The sequence below is a fragment of the Lithobates pipiens genome, unplaced genomic scaffold, assembly GCF_037356315.1.
Source record: "Lithobates pipiens isolate NorthernLeopardFrog02 unplaced genomic scaffold, aLitPip1_a1.2 Scaffold_23, whole genome shotgun sequence".
NCBI lineage: Eukaryota > Metazoa > Chordata > Amphibia > Anura > Ranidae > Lithobates > Lithobates pipiens.
Window position 1 is genome coordinate 194114992 of NW_027507785.1, and position 16036 is coordinate 194131027.

Here is a 16036-nt window from a genome sequence, read left to right on the forward strand (position 1 = left end):
ATTTATGTGCGTTCGGATTTAAAGGAATGAGGTGGCAAGCCTAGTTACGACCTGTTTCATCCTTTTTGCCAAAAATGGTGTCGGCCTTTCATTTAAATCAGGACATTATTTTGCCTTCTTTTTTCTCTCAGCCGCTTTTGGGGGAAGAGAGACTGCATTCTTTGGACGTTGTCCAGGCAGTCAAGGTTTATTTGTCTAGATCTGTGGAGATCTGAGGATCAGACTCCTTTTTTGTTTTACCAAAAGGACTCAAGAAGGGGAAGGCACCTTACATTGTCAATTGGGCCAGTCAATTGGTCATTCAGGTCTATGGTCTGAAACGTAAAGCTCCTCCCTTTAGGATGAGAGGTCATTCTACCAGGGGTGTAGGAACCTCCTGGGCTTTTCGCCATCGGGTATCTGTGGCTCAGATTTGTAAGGCTGCTCCCTGGTCTTCAGTGCATACATTCACAAAATTTGATCAAGTGGATGTTCGAGCAGCTGAGGATTCGGCTTTCGGCCACAGTATACTTGTCCCCCTCTCTCCTTTGGTGGGTTTGAATAGGTGGCGGTCATTTTGCCATAGCCGGCGACTTTTCTCCTAGTGCTTGCTAACTTCCTATGACTGGCGGCCATGTTTGTGTAGTCCAGTGGCCACGATACTGTGGATACTGTGCTCAGGCAGCTGTGGCCATTGCTGTGTAGCCCAGAACAGAGTTTTTAGCAGGCGGGAGCTCCTTCTTTTATCCCAGTGCTGACTTGTGTGGTTGGCTTCTTCCTCGGACACCACGTGTGCACGGGACTACATCTGAGACAGCAAGTGCTACGCTGGTGGGGTGGTGAGTCTGGTGGGGTCCCTTCTTTGCTGCAGGCTGGTATCTGGTGCCGCTACCGGCGCGGGGGGTGTCCCATAGCAGTGGTTGCTCTTGGTGTAGTGGGGCCCCTTCTCCTATGGAGTCTCAGGAGCATGTTTCCCCACCTCCAAAGTACTTTGAAAAAGCACATGCACACGAAACATGTAAGCTACGGCAACCCAGAGCTTGCGGTCCACCACGACAGACGGGTATACTGTTTCTCTTCATATTTGGCACAACGCCAACGTCCTCCTGTGCGCCCGGCTCCAGCCAGATCGTTCAGCTCTCCTGGTTCCATTCCTCAACGGTGGACATCATATCATACACCCGCAGCTCAGCGGGATTCACACCCGCGATCAGCTATAGAGCTGACAACTAAGGTGGTTATTCATCTTGGACACCAGCTGAGTCTGACTGCTAGCTAGAGGTAAAAGGTTGTGATACCACCACCCCTTTTCAATTACTGGATTTCCATCATTCTTGACATGGATTACTACATCACTTTCCTTGTTCATAGCTGATTGGTTGATGTTAATCCCTCCCCACCTGGATGTTACAGTGGTACCGTTCCTTTTAATATTCTTTTACATTAGTATCTACATTGACTATATTATTTTATGATTGCCTCTGCAACCCCTGCAAGCTTTTATCGTTGACAAGTTGTTGTTTGTTTCCCAGAAGTGCAATAAATTAACTTTTTACTTGGCTAAAGGTCTACAAGTATTTATGCTTCACCCATAGTGTTGCTTCTTTATGTCTCTAAAAAAAAAAAAAAAAAAATAGTGATGCGGGAATCGGCGCTGAAATCGTGCTGGTTCCCGTATCGCACAAGTGTGAACCCAGGGTAAAGGCTGTAATTAAAGCAAAATGTGGTCCAACAAAATAGGCGGGCGTGTGTTATAAGTTGCACTGGTAAATACAGCTGGCTAAAACAACGGTTTCGGTCTTCGTTTCAGGCTGCAAAGGAGGTTGATTTGTTTATTTATTTTCTTTAATATAACCACTGGAAATCTCCAGATACAGTTATTCCAGTGGGGACACTAACTTAAAGCGGAGTTTCACCCAAAAGTGTAACTTCTGCTTATCTGATTCCAACCCCCCTCCCTCCGTAGTCACATTTGCACTTCTTGGGGGAAAGGGGGAGCGGATCCTTTTTTGCAGGTACCCTGTCCCCACTTCTGAGAGACCGGGCCGTGGGGAATTATGTCAGTAGCGCCTCCTCCCTCCCCTGTTGCCGGGCCAGTGAGAGAGTGCAGCATGCGCAGTAGGGACCCGGCCATAAAACATCGGCTGTGGTGCTGACGTCGCTGGACTACAGGTAAGTGTCCTAATGTAATGTCCGCAGCTGTGTAGCTGCTGACTTTTAATTGTTAAAGAGGCCGGCAGAACTCCGCTTTAACTACTTAACGACAGTGCTATAGCCGAATGACGGCTACTGCGCAGCTCGATGACTCTGGGAGGGCGTATACATCTATGTCCTCCCAGAATCTTGCTCCCATGCCCCCCTGGGAACATCCGTGACCGCTGACAGTGGCCGTTTACCGCGTAAACGCTCCGTCAAATGACGGAGTGATCACTTGTAAACAAATCGGCATCATGTCCGGTTCCTCTCTCCCCAATCGGTACAGAGAGGGGAGAGATAAGATGCTGCTGCAGCGCTGTGGGCTGGATGTGTAGTGCCACAGCGCCGATTTGTGCCCACTCCAGCCAATCAGCCAGTCATCCATACTCAGCCAGCCATCCATCTATCAATACTTGGCCGGCCATTCAGCCAGCAATCCATGCTCAGCCAGCCATCCATATTCTGCAATGCTCATCCATCCATGTTCAGCCAGCCATCCATACTCAGCAATACTCATCCATCCATACTCAGCAATACTCATCCATCCATACTCAGCAATACTCATCCATCCATACTCAGCAATACTCATCCATCCATACTCAGCAATACTCATCCATCCATACTCAGCAATACTCATCCATCCATACTCAGCAATACTCATCCATCCATACTCAGCAATACTCATCCATCCATACTCAGCAATACTCATCCATCCATACTCAGCAATACTCAGCCATCCATACTCAGCAATACTCATCCATCCATACTCAGCAATACTCATCCATCCATACTCAGCAATACTCAGCCATCCATACTCAGCAATACTCAGCCGTACCCAGCCATCCCATCCATACTCGGCCATCCCCATCCATGCCAAATCGGTACTCATCCATGCCACTGGAGTGCCTCACAAAAGTGTAATAGGTAGTCAAATTAGATTTGACATTTATGCCCCTAGAATGCCTGATGGTGCTCCCTGTATGTTGAGCCTCTCTGTGGCCAGGCTGTGTAAAAGTCCGCCACCTGTGGTATCGCCATACTCAGGAGTAGGAGAATCTATTTTGGGGTGTAATTTTTGGTATGTACATGCTATGTGTTAGAAATATTGTATAAATGGATAACTGTGTTAAAAAAATAATAATTTCTTTACACATTTTCCAGAAACTTGGAGAAAAAAAATGACATGTTCAAAAGACTCATTATGCCACATAGATTATATGTTGGGGTGTTTTCATTCCAAAATGGGGTAATTTTTGGGGCATTTCCATTGTCTTGGTGCTCCAGGGCCTTCAAAAGTGTTAGATAGTCAAGAAATTATATGCCTAATTTATGCTCCAAGAACGCCCTGCATGTTGGGCCTCTGTATGTGGCCACGCTGTGTAAGGCTGGATTCACACCTATGCATTTTTAGTGCTTTTTGTATTTTTCATATTTGCACTACAGTTCATTTAACATGGTTTCCTATGCAACACATTCTGTAGTGCAAATCTGCAAAATGCAAAAAGCACAAATAATGCATAGGTGTGAATCCAGCTTAAGTCTCACACATGTGGTATCGCTGTACTCAGGAGGGGTAGTATGTTTTTTTTTTTTGGGGTGTAATTTGTGCTATTCATATGCTGTGTGTGAGAAATAGCCGGCTAATATAACAATTTTGCGAAAAAGTAAACAAAATCTTGATTTGTGGGGAAAAATTACAACTTCAAAAAAATTACGATGTATCTTACTAAATACCTTGGAATGTCTACGTTCCAAAAAAATTACAACTGGGGGGTATTTGTACTTTCCTGGCTTGTTAGGGTCTCAAGAAATGAGAGAGGCCATCAATACATCAGGTGAGATCAATTTTCAGAGATTGGCACCATAGCTTGTGGACTCTCTAACTTTCACAAAGACCAAATAATATACACTGATTTGGGTTATTTTTACCAAAGAAATGTAGCAGTATAAATTTTGGCCAAAATATATGAACAAAAATTACTAATTTGCAAAATTTTATAATGGAAACTGTATGGTTTAGGAGATATTGCCCTCGCAATGCGCCGCTGACTGCAGCGGCGCATGCACACGGGGGATTCTCGACTGAAAGTCTGGCAGACGCCAGACCCTGCCGGGAAGAAATCTCCTGTGCGCATGCGCGGGAGTGACGATATCCGATACCTGGAAGACACACTGAGGGAACATGTCAGCTCCCTCGGCTTGCATCGGGCGAGATGTCGGCGCCTCGTTATAAGGTAAGTATTTCATAATGAGCTAGCATGCGGTGCATACTAGCTCATTATGCCTTTTCCCTTGCAGGTATGAAAAAAAAAAACTCAGCGGCTTTACTACCGCTTTTAAGTGCTCAGTGGTTAAACAGATTTGCAGTATTTCATAGATTGCAATAGCCATTCAGTCATTGACTTTACTTGTTGCTTGAAGTTGCTTTGTTTTAATACTCAGGCATTGGTGTTTATAGTTTGTTTTACATTATGGTCAATATCAAAGGGTTCGTATTGTTTTATTTTTTTTCCTGAACTTGTTTAATGCTGATCTGTTCTGATCAGATTAATGAGATGCTGAGTACTTTTATTTTCTTACCCAAACAGGTTGGGGAAGCTAGAGCACTTTACAACCTGGGAAATGTGTACCACTCAAAGGGAAAAAGCTTGGCATGCATTGGGACACGTGATCCTGGAGAGTTTCCAGAAGAGGTGAAAATAGCTCTACAGAAGGCTGTGGATTTTTATGAGTAAGTAGGAGGGAAATGTTTTGTGCTTTTGAGGATAGCAGGCCTAATAATCTAAATGGTTAATTTTTAAAGCAGAACTATGGCCTCCCTTCTAAAAGGAAAATGTGCTGCATCTGCACTTATAGTTTTCTTAGTCCAGCTGTAAAGTCTGACAAATATGTTGAACCTGCCAGTGATGTCCACCTAATGCAGTTTCCTGTGATGCTGTGGCAACAATGCTGCTCTTTTCCTGTATTCAGAGAAGAGTTGTGACTCCCATTTAGGCTGTGTTTGCTTGCACTACACTGAAAAGAAAGTTGCAGAGGTATTGGTGATCCGTATGGTCACTTCTGATTCACCTGTAGCTTGCAAGTAAGCAACCAGCCACACCTAATCCAGCATGTGGTTTTCTGGATTGCCAGAACTGCCTCTGTTGCTGTGAGAGGAGCGTATAAGGTAAAAATTTAGTATTTGGCTCATTTAACTGGAAGAATGAGTGTGGATTTTTCTTTGCTTTTTTATGTTTGCGGATTATATACAGTCATGTGAAGTACACCTCATTATTTTGAGTTTTTCAACCTATATGAGCTAGCAAATACAAGATCATCATTCAAACCGTGCCTATAGATGAAGGTGATTTACTCGAACAAATGACACATAAAATTAGCATGGTGTATTTGTTCTTATAATCTAAACGTATCAAACTGAAGATTTGTCATGTGGAAAAAAACGTAATTATACTGCTGCATGTACTGCCATTTCAGCTCCATGAAAATTCGAACTGGTTGTTCCAGATTAGGTGTCGTGATTAGAACCTCCTTGAGCAGTGTGTGTGTGTGTGTGTGTGTGTGTGTGTGTGTGTGTGTACACCCCTCACATTTTTGTAAATATATTTTCACTGTAACACTGAAGAAATGACACTTTTGCTACAATGTAAAGTAGTGAGTTTACAGCTTGTATAACTGTCAATCTGATGTCCCCTCAAAATAACTAACTAAAAATGTCCAAATTGGGCCCAAAGTGTCAATATATTGTGTGGCCACCATTATTTTCCAGCACTGCCTTAACCCTCTTGGGCATGGTGTGTGACCAGAGTTTCACAGGTTGCCACTGGAGTCCTCTTCCACTCCTCCAAGATGACCTTATGGAGCTGGTGGATGTTAGAGACCCTTGTTCTCCTCCACCTTCCATTTGAGGATACCCCACAGATGTTCAATAGGGTTTAGGTCTGGTGGAGACATGCTTGGCCAGTCCAACTTTACCCTCAGCTTTTTTAGCAAGCCAGTGGTAGTCTTGGAGGTGTGTTTGGGTTTATTATGTTGGAATACTGCCCTGTGGCCCAGTCTCCGAAGGGGGGGGGGGGGGGTCATGCTCTGCTTCAGTATGTCACAGTACATGTTGGGAATTCATGGTTCCCTCAATGAACTGTAGCACCCCAGTGCCGGCAGCACTCATGCAGCCCCAGACCATGACACTCTCACCACCATGCTTGACTGTAGGCAAGACACACTTGTCTTTGTACTCCTCACCTGGTTGCCGCCACGCCACACACGCTTGGCACCATCTGAACCAAATAAGTTTATCTTGGTCTCATCAGACCACAGGACATGGTTCCAGTAATCAATGTCCTTTATAAATAGTGTACTTCTGCGCTACTATTAAAGTTAAGTGTTTAAATATAGGCGGTTGCTGCTATACACCAATTTTTATTAGCAGACCCTAGTGAAAAGAAAATGTATGAAGTGCTACTTCCCTTCAAAGATGAAGAAATATTAGATAATATGAACACAAACTAAAACATTAGTGAAAGTGTTAATATAGCACAAATAATATTACATGAAACACAATAATATAAATGTGAGCAACCAGTGACCTCTAGTGGAAACAAATATAACACACAATCCATGAGTGAATAACACCAAGTGGACCCGCCACCAGTCGCACTATGTGCTCACCTCCCAAAAAGGCCCCCAATTAGGCCAAGTAGCACTTTCCCATTGGTCTCCATCCAGTGTCTTTTGAGCTCCCAACACTGGGCTCCTGCAAGCTTGGTCTCTCATAGATGATGGCAACGTAAGGGTAAAAAAGGAGATGGCATAGTGTAATACTATAAAACATAGTTGCATAGTAGGTGAGGTTGAAAAAAGACACACGTCCAACCTATGTGTGTGATTATGTCAGCATTACATTGTATATCCTTGTATGTTGCAGTCGTTCAGGTGCTTGTCTAATAGTTTAAAAAAAAACAAAAAAACTATTGATTCCCCCCGCTGAGACAACCCCCTGTGGAAGGGAATTCCACATCCTTGCCACTCTTACAGTAAAGAACCCTCTACGTAGTTTAAAGTGGAGGTCTGCCCAAAAAAAAAAATGTAAAAGCCAGCAGCTGCTGGCTGTTAATAGGATACTTGCCTATCCTGTAGTCCAGCAATGTCGTCACCGCAACTGATGTTTCCATCAGCTGTCGGGTGCCACTGCAGGTGAGGGAACACGGCAGTGTAGCCTTGAGGCTTCACACCGGGAACCCTACTGTTCATGCGCGAGGCCCCTCTCCTCTCTCCTCCTGGCCTGGCGACGGGGGGGGGGAGTCCCACAATGTCATGGGCCATGGCACGGGCTCCCAGAAGGTGAAAATTGTGACACCGGAGAGGAAGAAAAGACAAACGAGCGGAAGTCTTTGGGTGAAACTCCGCTTTAAGGTTAAACGTCTTTTCTTCAAGCTTTAATGAGTGGCCATGTGACTTATTAAAATCCCTTTCGCAGAAAAGTTTTATCCCTATTGTAGGGTCACCAGTATGGTATTTGTAAATTGAAATCATATCCCCTCCCAAGCGTCTCTTCTCCAGAGAGAAAAAGTTCAATGCCCTGAACCTTTATTCATAACTGATGTCCTCCAGACCCTTTTATTAACTTTGTTGCCCTTCTTTGTACTCGCTCCATTTCCAGCACGTCTTTCCTGAGGACTGGTGCCCGGAACTGGACAGCATACTCCAGGTGAGGCTGTACCAAAGTCTTACAGAGTGGGAGAATTATCGCTTTATCCCTGGAGTTAATCCATGCCAATATTCTGTTTGCTTTGTTAGCAGCAGCTTGACATTATTTGTGCTATATTTAACACTTCCACTAATTCCACTTCCACTAATCTTTTAGGTTGTGTTTAGATTATCTAATATTTCTTCATCTTTGAAGGGAGGTAGCGCTTAACATATATTTTTCTTTTCAATCCATGTCCTTAGTCTGTTTGTCTTCAGCAGGCTAATTTGATGTAGTGTGCAACGTATGGTCTGAGCACTGACAGGCTGACCCCCCCCCCATCCATTCAACCTCTGCAGCAATGCTGGCAGAACTCATACGTCTATTTCCCAAAGATAACCTCTGGATATAACGCTGAGCACTTGCATTCAACTTCTTTGGTCGACCAATGGCGAGGCCTGTTCTGAGTGGAACCTGTCCTGTTAAATCAATGTATGGTCTTGGCCGCTGTGCTGCAGCTCAGATTTAGGGTCTTGCCAATCTTCTTATAGCCTAGGCCATCATAATGCAGAGCAACAATTCTTTTTTCAGATCCTCAGAGTTCTTTTCCATGAGGTGCCATGTTGAACTTCGAATGACCAGTATGACAAAGTGAGAGCAATAACACAGAATTTAACACCTGAGACCTTGTAACTCTAACAAGTCACATGACATTGGGAAAAAAAAGGCTAATTGGGCCCAGTTTGGACATTTTCACTTAGGGGGTGTACTCCACTTTTTTTGCCAGCGGTTTAAACCTTAATGGCTGTGTGTTATTTTGAGGGGACAATATTTACTACTTTACACTCTCTACTTTACACTCTCTACTTTGCTACAATGTAAAGTGTAATTTCTTCAGTGTTGTCACATGAAAATATATAATAAAATATTTACAAAAATGTAAGAGGTGTAACTTTTGTGAGATACTGTATTCTCTATATTCAGGTTCAAAAGTTCTCTTTTGAGACGTATAGTGTCATTATGCCGCTATCAAGAGCTCTTTATGAGCCTTAACAATTGTATGGCTAGGAATCTGGCATTGCATTAAAAGTTTGCAAAATTATTTGAAATTTATCATTCCAAGAAAATCTACAAGTGACCTAGATTTTAGTTGATGGCTAATTAGTCCAGAACTGGTTAACAAGCAAATTCAGTCTAAGAACTGACCCTTTAAATGCTAAAAGGTCTCTAAGAACCCCAAAATGTATTTTCAAAATCTACAGCTACCCTTACAGCAAATGGTGTCAAAATGCAAGCCTCTACAATCAGAGATTGCACCAGTTTAATCTACATATGAAGTGTGCCACGAAAAAGCATTTGCTTCCAAAAAACATTTACAGCCTGCAGCTTGTCATTGAACATATAGACGGAGACCAGGGATGTGGATTGGTGAATCAAGGAGTTATTTGGCCATCGTTATATTAGACATTTGTAAATGAAATGCAGCATTTCAGTAAAAACGTAATGCCGACTGTAAAGCAAGGTGGTGAAAATATTAGTTTGGGGTTGTTTTGGTGCTTCAAAGCCTGGACAGCTCAGTCATCAAATTGGCTATGAATTCTGTATCGTATTTCATTTTGCTTGATGAGAATGTGAGGCCATCTGTTTGAAAAATTAATTTAAACCAGAAATTGATCTTGGAACACCCACAAAAGAATGTCTCAAAGTAGAAATGGAGTACTTTTGGCCTGGCCTAATAAAAGCTTTGATTTGAATCTAACTAATGTTCTGGGGGGATTTGAAAGGGGCAGTACATGCAACCCACAGACAACTAAAGGCATTTTGCATGGAGTGGTCAAACCTGGAAGTTTTTTTTTAAATCTAGCACATTCTCCTGCTTGGCATAGTAGCCACACAAATTAAATCGTGAGAGTGTTCTATGATTCAACAATATGCATTTGTAGTGTTGAGTTCTCAGTCACTAAGGATTTTGACCCTGATTTTCACGATTCTGCTGAATGGGCTGCCCGATGCGCATTTGTCATCTGAAAAAAGAAGCTCCTTTTTTGGTTAACCTTACCCAATCATTGTAGCAGAATCACATAAGGTTTGGGGTGCCATTAAAGGATACTGGCACCCAAGTGATGTAGTGCATTGTGCCACAAAATGTGGGATAGCGGGCAGAATTGCAGCAATTTTGCTCACTCTCCCAAATCAAGAGATGTGAAGGGGCCCACTTAATTTTTCTGAACATCAAATTGTATGTGTAAATGGCTTAAAATATCCAATTAAAGAATGCATTTGTAGCTGTTATCTGTGACTGCATATAGCTGAAGAATTCATTGATTTTATAAACATTTTGGGCTTGCAAAAATATAATGTTTTCTCCTCTTCACAAACAGAGCTAATTTATTAATTGTAACGGAATTAGGAGACCGAGCAGCCCAAGGACGGGCATATGGCAACCTTGGCAACACACACTATCTGCTAGGAAATTTCCAAAAAGCTGTCGTATCCCATGAGCAGGTATACTATATTTCTGTTCAGGTTTCTTTTTTCAGAAGGTTTAGCCACATTAGAAGCATTTTTAAGCCGCTTTTCAATCTGTGCACCTCTTATCAGCAATAGCATGCAACTCCATGGTCTTCAAACATTTTGTATATATATATATATATATATATATATATATATAATTTTTTTTTTGTCTGCATGTTTGTCATTTAACATACATTCTTGTGATTTTTAATTTCAATAGATTTTTATTCGCTTTTGTATAACAAAGCGTACAATGCATCAAAAATACAGCTCATACAGCTCGTTCAACAGCATAGTATAGCATTAGCAACCCCTAGTCCTAGTAGGACTACAACTTTATAAATTCGGATGTTTCCATAAACATATACATAAAAAGTAGTAGTATAAGGTAAAAACGAGGGACAGAAGAAAGAAGGGAAAGCGGGGATGGAAGGTCCTGTCTACAGGCACCCCTGAGGGGAACATGCTGTGCCCATAGGCGAGGGACCCCCCTCCTAGTACTTACAGCTACCGTTAGAGCATTTTATAAGAGACTGGAAACAGTTGCTGTAACATGTTATCAACTAGCTGCATAGAGTTGCGATTGACAATGAGCTAATCATTAGTCTATGAACAAAAAACAAAAAAGAAACAATAGAACGATGAACTGACAATTAACAAGTACCCCATCTGAGGATACCAATGTGCAGGGTAAGACCAGTTTGGAGGTGAGTCAATGTGATGCACCACAGCGGTGCACAGAGATAGAAGGAGCTTACGGGGACAGTGGAGAGAAGAGGGGGGAAAAGGGGGGGGGGGAGAGAAAGGTAGGCAGAGCTTGTGTCATGTTGCAGGTGAAGGAACAGGCAGAGTGGTTAGAAGTGATCAGATAGATTACGGTTGTGGTTGGGCATACCAGGAATCCCAATCTTCCCAAAATGTCGCAGTTTTGGCTAGACGCCCCTCAGATTTAGCGAACATACGTTCATATGTTCCATGAGATCTGTTCTGGGGACTTCCAGTGATGGGCTATCTTCAGTCTGGTCGCTAAGGGGACATGTGTAATTATGTAGCGAAGCCTATAAGGGTAGTTGTCTATGCCAACATTTAAGATTGCCAGTGCAGGCCATTCTTGTGATTTTTAAATGTCAATGCTTGAGGTAACAATTTTTTTTCCCTTACAGCGACTTCTTATTGCTAAGGAATTTGGTGACCGTTCTGCTGAAAGAAGAGCTTACAGCAATCTTGGAAATGCATTTATCTTCCTTGGTGAATTTGAAATGGCAGCGGAATACTACAAGTAGGAAATACCCCTTTACCATATATACCTTTCAACCCCCTCCCCACTTTAACTTATTTACTTTTGTTAAAGCCCCCTTCACACCTGAGTGTTTGCGATAGTGGGCAGAATCGCTGTCATTCTGCCCGAGATCCCAAAGCGTTCTGCATAACTGACAAATTGCACCACACTTGTTCAGGTGCCACTCATTTTAATGGCACCTAAATCAATAAAATTGCTCTGCAATCTGAATTGCGCAAAAAGCTTGTCGCTCAAAAGGAGCTTTTTGGGCAACAAGCCTCGCGCAATGCAGTTTGCCATGATTTATCATGCAACGATCATGGCAGAACTGCACCCGCATTTAGGCGCCTTTTGTAAACGAATGGCATCTGAACAAGCATGGGGCAATTTGTCTGTTTTGCAGAGCATTTTGGGATCGCTGGCAGAATTGCAGCTATTCTGCCTATGATTGCAAATGCCCAGATGTGAACAGGGCCTTAACTATCTATTGAGACAGGTTCATGATGCGTGCATGCTATGCATACACTGTCTGTTATTTTTGTGTTTCCTGTTACTTTAGTCTGATAACATATCTACAGTTCATTACTTAAAGTAATTGTAAAGGTTTGTGGGTTTTTTTTTTTTTTTTTTTAAACTTTCCGCCTCTGTGCAGTTGGTTTTGCACAGAGCACCCTGGATCCTACTCTTCTCGGATCCCTCTTTGTTGCTTCTAGTCCCTCCCTCCTTTGAGTGCCCAGCAGCTTGCTACAGGGGGCACCTAAGCCAAGTCAGAGCTCCGTGTGTCCATTCAGACACAGAGCCCTGACCTGGCCCCGTCCCCTCTCTCCCCTGATTGGCTGGCTGACTTTGCAACCGCAGGAGCAAATGGTGTCCTGGATGGCTAATGGGATCATGAACATCGGTGGAGAGAGAAGGGGCTCAGGTATGTAATTAGGGGGGTTCTGGGGGGGAGGGGAGGGGGGCTGCTACACATAGGTTTTTTTTTTTTATCTTAATGCATAGGAAAATGAGGTGATCCCTTGCTCAGCTGTAGTGATATCCAGTCCATTAAACACTATTGTTACCTTCATCCCTGCGGACAACCAAGCACGGCAGATTATGGTAACGTCTATCATCTGCAGAGCATCTCTCCTTTTTACCTGGGTAAAGTACACTACAACATTTTGTATACCTATTGCCGATTGTGCTCTATTTGCTGAAATTATCTTGACTTTATACTTGCTTGTCATGATGTCAGTTTTTCTATTTGCTTTCTGGATCTCTGCAAAGATTAGTGTTTATGAGGTGGAACTTTACTATCTTACATTCCTTACCTTTACTACTGTAGGTCCCCAATAACCATAGACTGCAGATCTTGACTTTTTGATTGAATTTTTTGGTCTTGATATGTGCAGGCTTCTGCCCCTCCACAATACTCTCCTATAAGGACTGCCCAGCCCCACGGTGTTTGCTGCCACACTGCATATTTATTTTATAGTGCTTTTTATGACTTGTACTATGGTACACGTGCAGTGAAGATGTTCCTTTATTTTGTCTGTATTTGTTTGTCTATCGACAACATTGTCATTAGATGGTGAACGGTGGAGGTTGTAATGATTTTCTGCGTATTTTGGATAGTTTTTATCAAACATTTAATACATTTTCCATATTTTTTTATATATTTGCAATTATTCAGATACTACATCTCTGTGGCATATTTTTCTATGCTTATCTTTCCGTGGCATAGATTTGTGTTTTCTGCAGTCAGTGTGAACCTAGGCTAAAGGTCCATTATTACCTGCAGGGAATGAGCAGGTTTTCCGCACAGGCAGGCGGTCCCATTGATGTCTACTGTGATGACCAGCTGCACAGATACAGCTGGTACACCTGTGGAGCTGCAAGTATGGGCCCCAGAATGCAGATAAAGCAGACCCTGAACACAGACCCGCACCTACTGGGTGTCAAATTGGGAGCACTGGCTGTGTCCGTGTAGCTCCTGTATCCCAATAGAATTAATGGGAATGCCTATGCATGGAACATCTAAGTTGGCGACTTATAGCAGGACGTTGATAGCGTGGCAGGCAGTCTGAAACTAACTGAAATTTTGTGGGAACCAATGACCCTAATACAGTAATCAGTGGTAATACTATACACAGCTACTGTACTAATGACACTGTCTGGGAAAGGTTAACATCTAGGGCGATCAAAGATTTAAAGCACCTCACAGTGAATGCACCAAAGCACTGTTAGGCACACATTTAAGAATAAGTTCACCTTTTACCCAAAATAAATAAATGCTCATTGTTTGCAGGTATAAACATACATTTACTTATTTTTTGTGTTGCAGGAGCCTGTAAAGCTTTCCACCAGTGATCAGCAGAACACTGATGCCATGCAGGACTCCTGCATAATTGTCTCTGTATTGGCATCCAAGGAAACCAATACATTCTAACAGGAAGCATAAATTAACTATCATGGCAATCCACAGTGGTGTGGTGGTGTGGTAGCTCATTGAGAACAACCCGACCGCTACTAAGGCTGTCAGGCCTTGTAGTGTTCCATTCAGAGTACCGTGAGTGACGCGGCCGGGCGGGCAGATGTTTTTTTGACAGCTAGCAGAATGGAGAGGAGGGGGCAGGGGCCGGAGCTTTCATAGCATGTTACATGTTATGAAAGGTCAATTTTCCTATTACTAAGGGATGTGCTTTGCATGGAACAAAACAAAAACCAGCACATCCCTGCTGATAGGACAGAGCTCTGCATTCTTTACATTCACAGAGCTCTGGATTGTCATCCTCTTTGCCGATCAGTGGGTCCAAGAGGTCAATTGGCCCGCGACCTCCTGATCAGCAAATGAGGTGGCAATGCACATGCGCGGCCCCCACCTGGAAGTGCTGGCAACACAGGAGAGCTGCTTTGTTACTGCACTCCTACATGAGACCGTCACAAAGCAGTTAGGGCGCTTTCACACTGAGCCGCGCACTGAGCCTGCGGTAAAGCATCGCTATTTGTAGCCTTCTTTACCGCCAGCGGAGCCTTTCGGCCGCTAGCGGTCAAAAGGGTTAAAAGTGCCAATGCAGTGGTGCTTTGGCGGTGCTGCCCTTTGATTTTAATGGGCAGGAGCACTTTAGGATCAATGTATACACCGTTTCTAAAGCGCCTCAAAGAAACTGAGACGAGAAACTTTTTTTTTGATGTCCTGCCAGTGCACCGATCCAGTGTGAAAGCACTCAGGCTTTCACATTGGAGTGACAGGAGAGGCACTTTTTTTAGTGCTATAGTGCCTGTAAAGCACCTCAGTGTGAAAGAGGTCTTAAAGTAACATGTGGCACCTTCCTATATGCTGAGATAAAATGCAACATGTTTGCATTTTATCACACCTAACTGCACTGCAGCTACAGGCTGCATTGTAGTGCAAAAAGGGCAAATAGTAAAAAATTGGTTTTCTTTGTCCTAGTGGCAACAGGCATTCTTACACTGCAGACAAATGCTAGTCACCTCACTATGTGTGTGTATAATGCAAAAAATATAGTCTACAAACTATGGGATATATGTTTGTAATTTTAATTTTTTTACTGGCAGTGGAGGCAATAAGTGACTTATAGCATAACTGTGATATTGTAGCAGTAAATTTGGACACTGACACTTTTTATAGGGACCAATGACACTGTCTGGGAAGGGGTTAACATCAGGGGGCAATCAAAGGGTTAACTGTGTGCCTTGCCTGGGTCTTAGTGTAGTGGGGGAGGTGCTTTTACTTGGGGAAGGCCTTTTACATAGACTGCTGTTCCGCCTGCATACTGAACGATCGGGGGGAGGGGGGGGCGGGGGCGTAGATCGAGCACAGTGGGAGTAAGTCACCGGTGCCAAAAATATTATTTTCACTCTGATAGAAATAGTGCTGTGACTTCTCTCACCTTACAGTCACTGAAGGGCTGTTATCTCTGCTGGGTTCCTCTGGAGGAGGGAGGGCGCAGCTACGCTCTGTCTCTGAAGTCTTGGGAGCGAGCAGATAGCCAACATCAAGCAAAATTACAGGAAAGTGGGTGGATCCAGACTCCAGAGCCAGACCATTGTCTGTATTACACTGTATGGAAGTCTGTAGCCCCTCCCACAGGTATTTATCTTTATTTTAACAGAACGGGGGCACTTCTGAGAGGGCTGGAAAGATTTATAGCCATCAGCAGCTCACATAGAATAGATGAAAGCAAAAAAAGAGACTCATACTCTTAAAGAGGAGCTGCACAAAAAAAAAATATTAAAAGCCAGCAGCTACTAATATTGCAGCTGCTGACTTTTAATAATATCACACTTACCTGTCCCAGGTTCCAGCGATGTCGGCGGCAGATGACGAGCGACCGCTCGTCTCGCTGCAGCCACCACCGCCATCCTCTGTCAGGGAATCG

General features: G+C 43.4%; 1 protein-coding gene across 6 annotated transcripts in view; it reads left to right on the forward strand.

The window, feature by feature from the left end:
- The window catches only part of GPSM2 (G protein signaling modulator 2), an 89571-nt gene that overhangs the window by 38810 nt on the left and 34725 nt on the right, over positions 1-16036 (forward strand). For all 6 annotated transcript variants that reach the window (XM_077452714.1, XM_077452719.1, XM_077452717.1 and 3 more), the window contains 3 exons: positions 4764-4906; positions 10240-10363; positions 11536-11651. In XM_077452714.1, coding sequence (XP_077308840.1) covers positions 4764-4906; positions 10240-10363; positions 11536-11651 — 383 coding nt within the window. The remainder of the gene's footprint in view (positions 1-4763; positions 4907-10239; positions 10364-11535; positions 11652-16036) is intronic.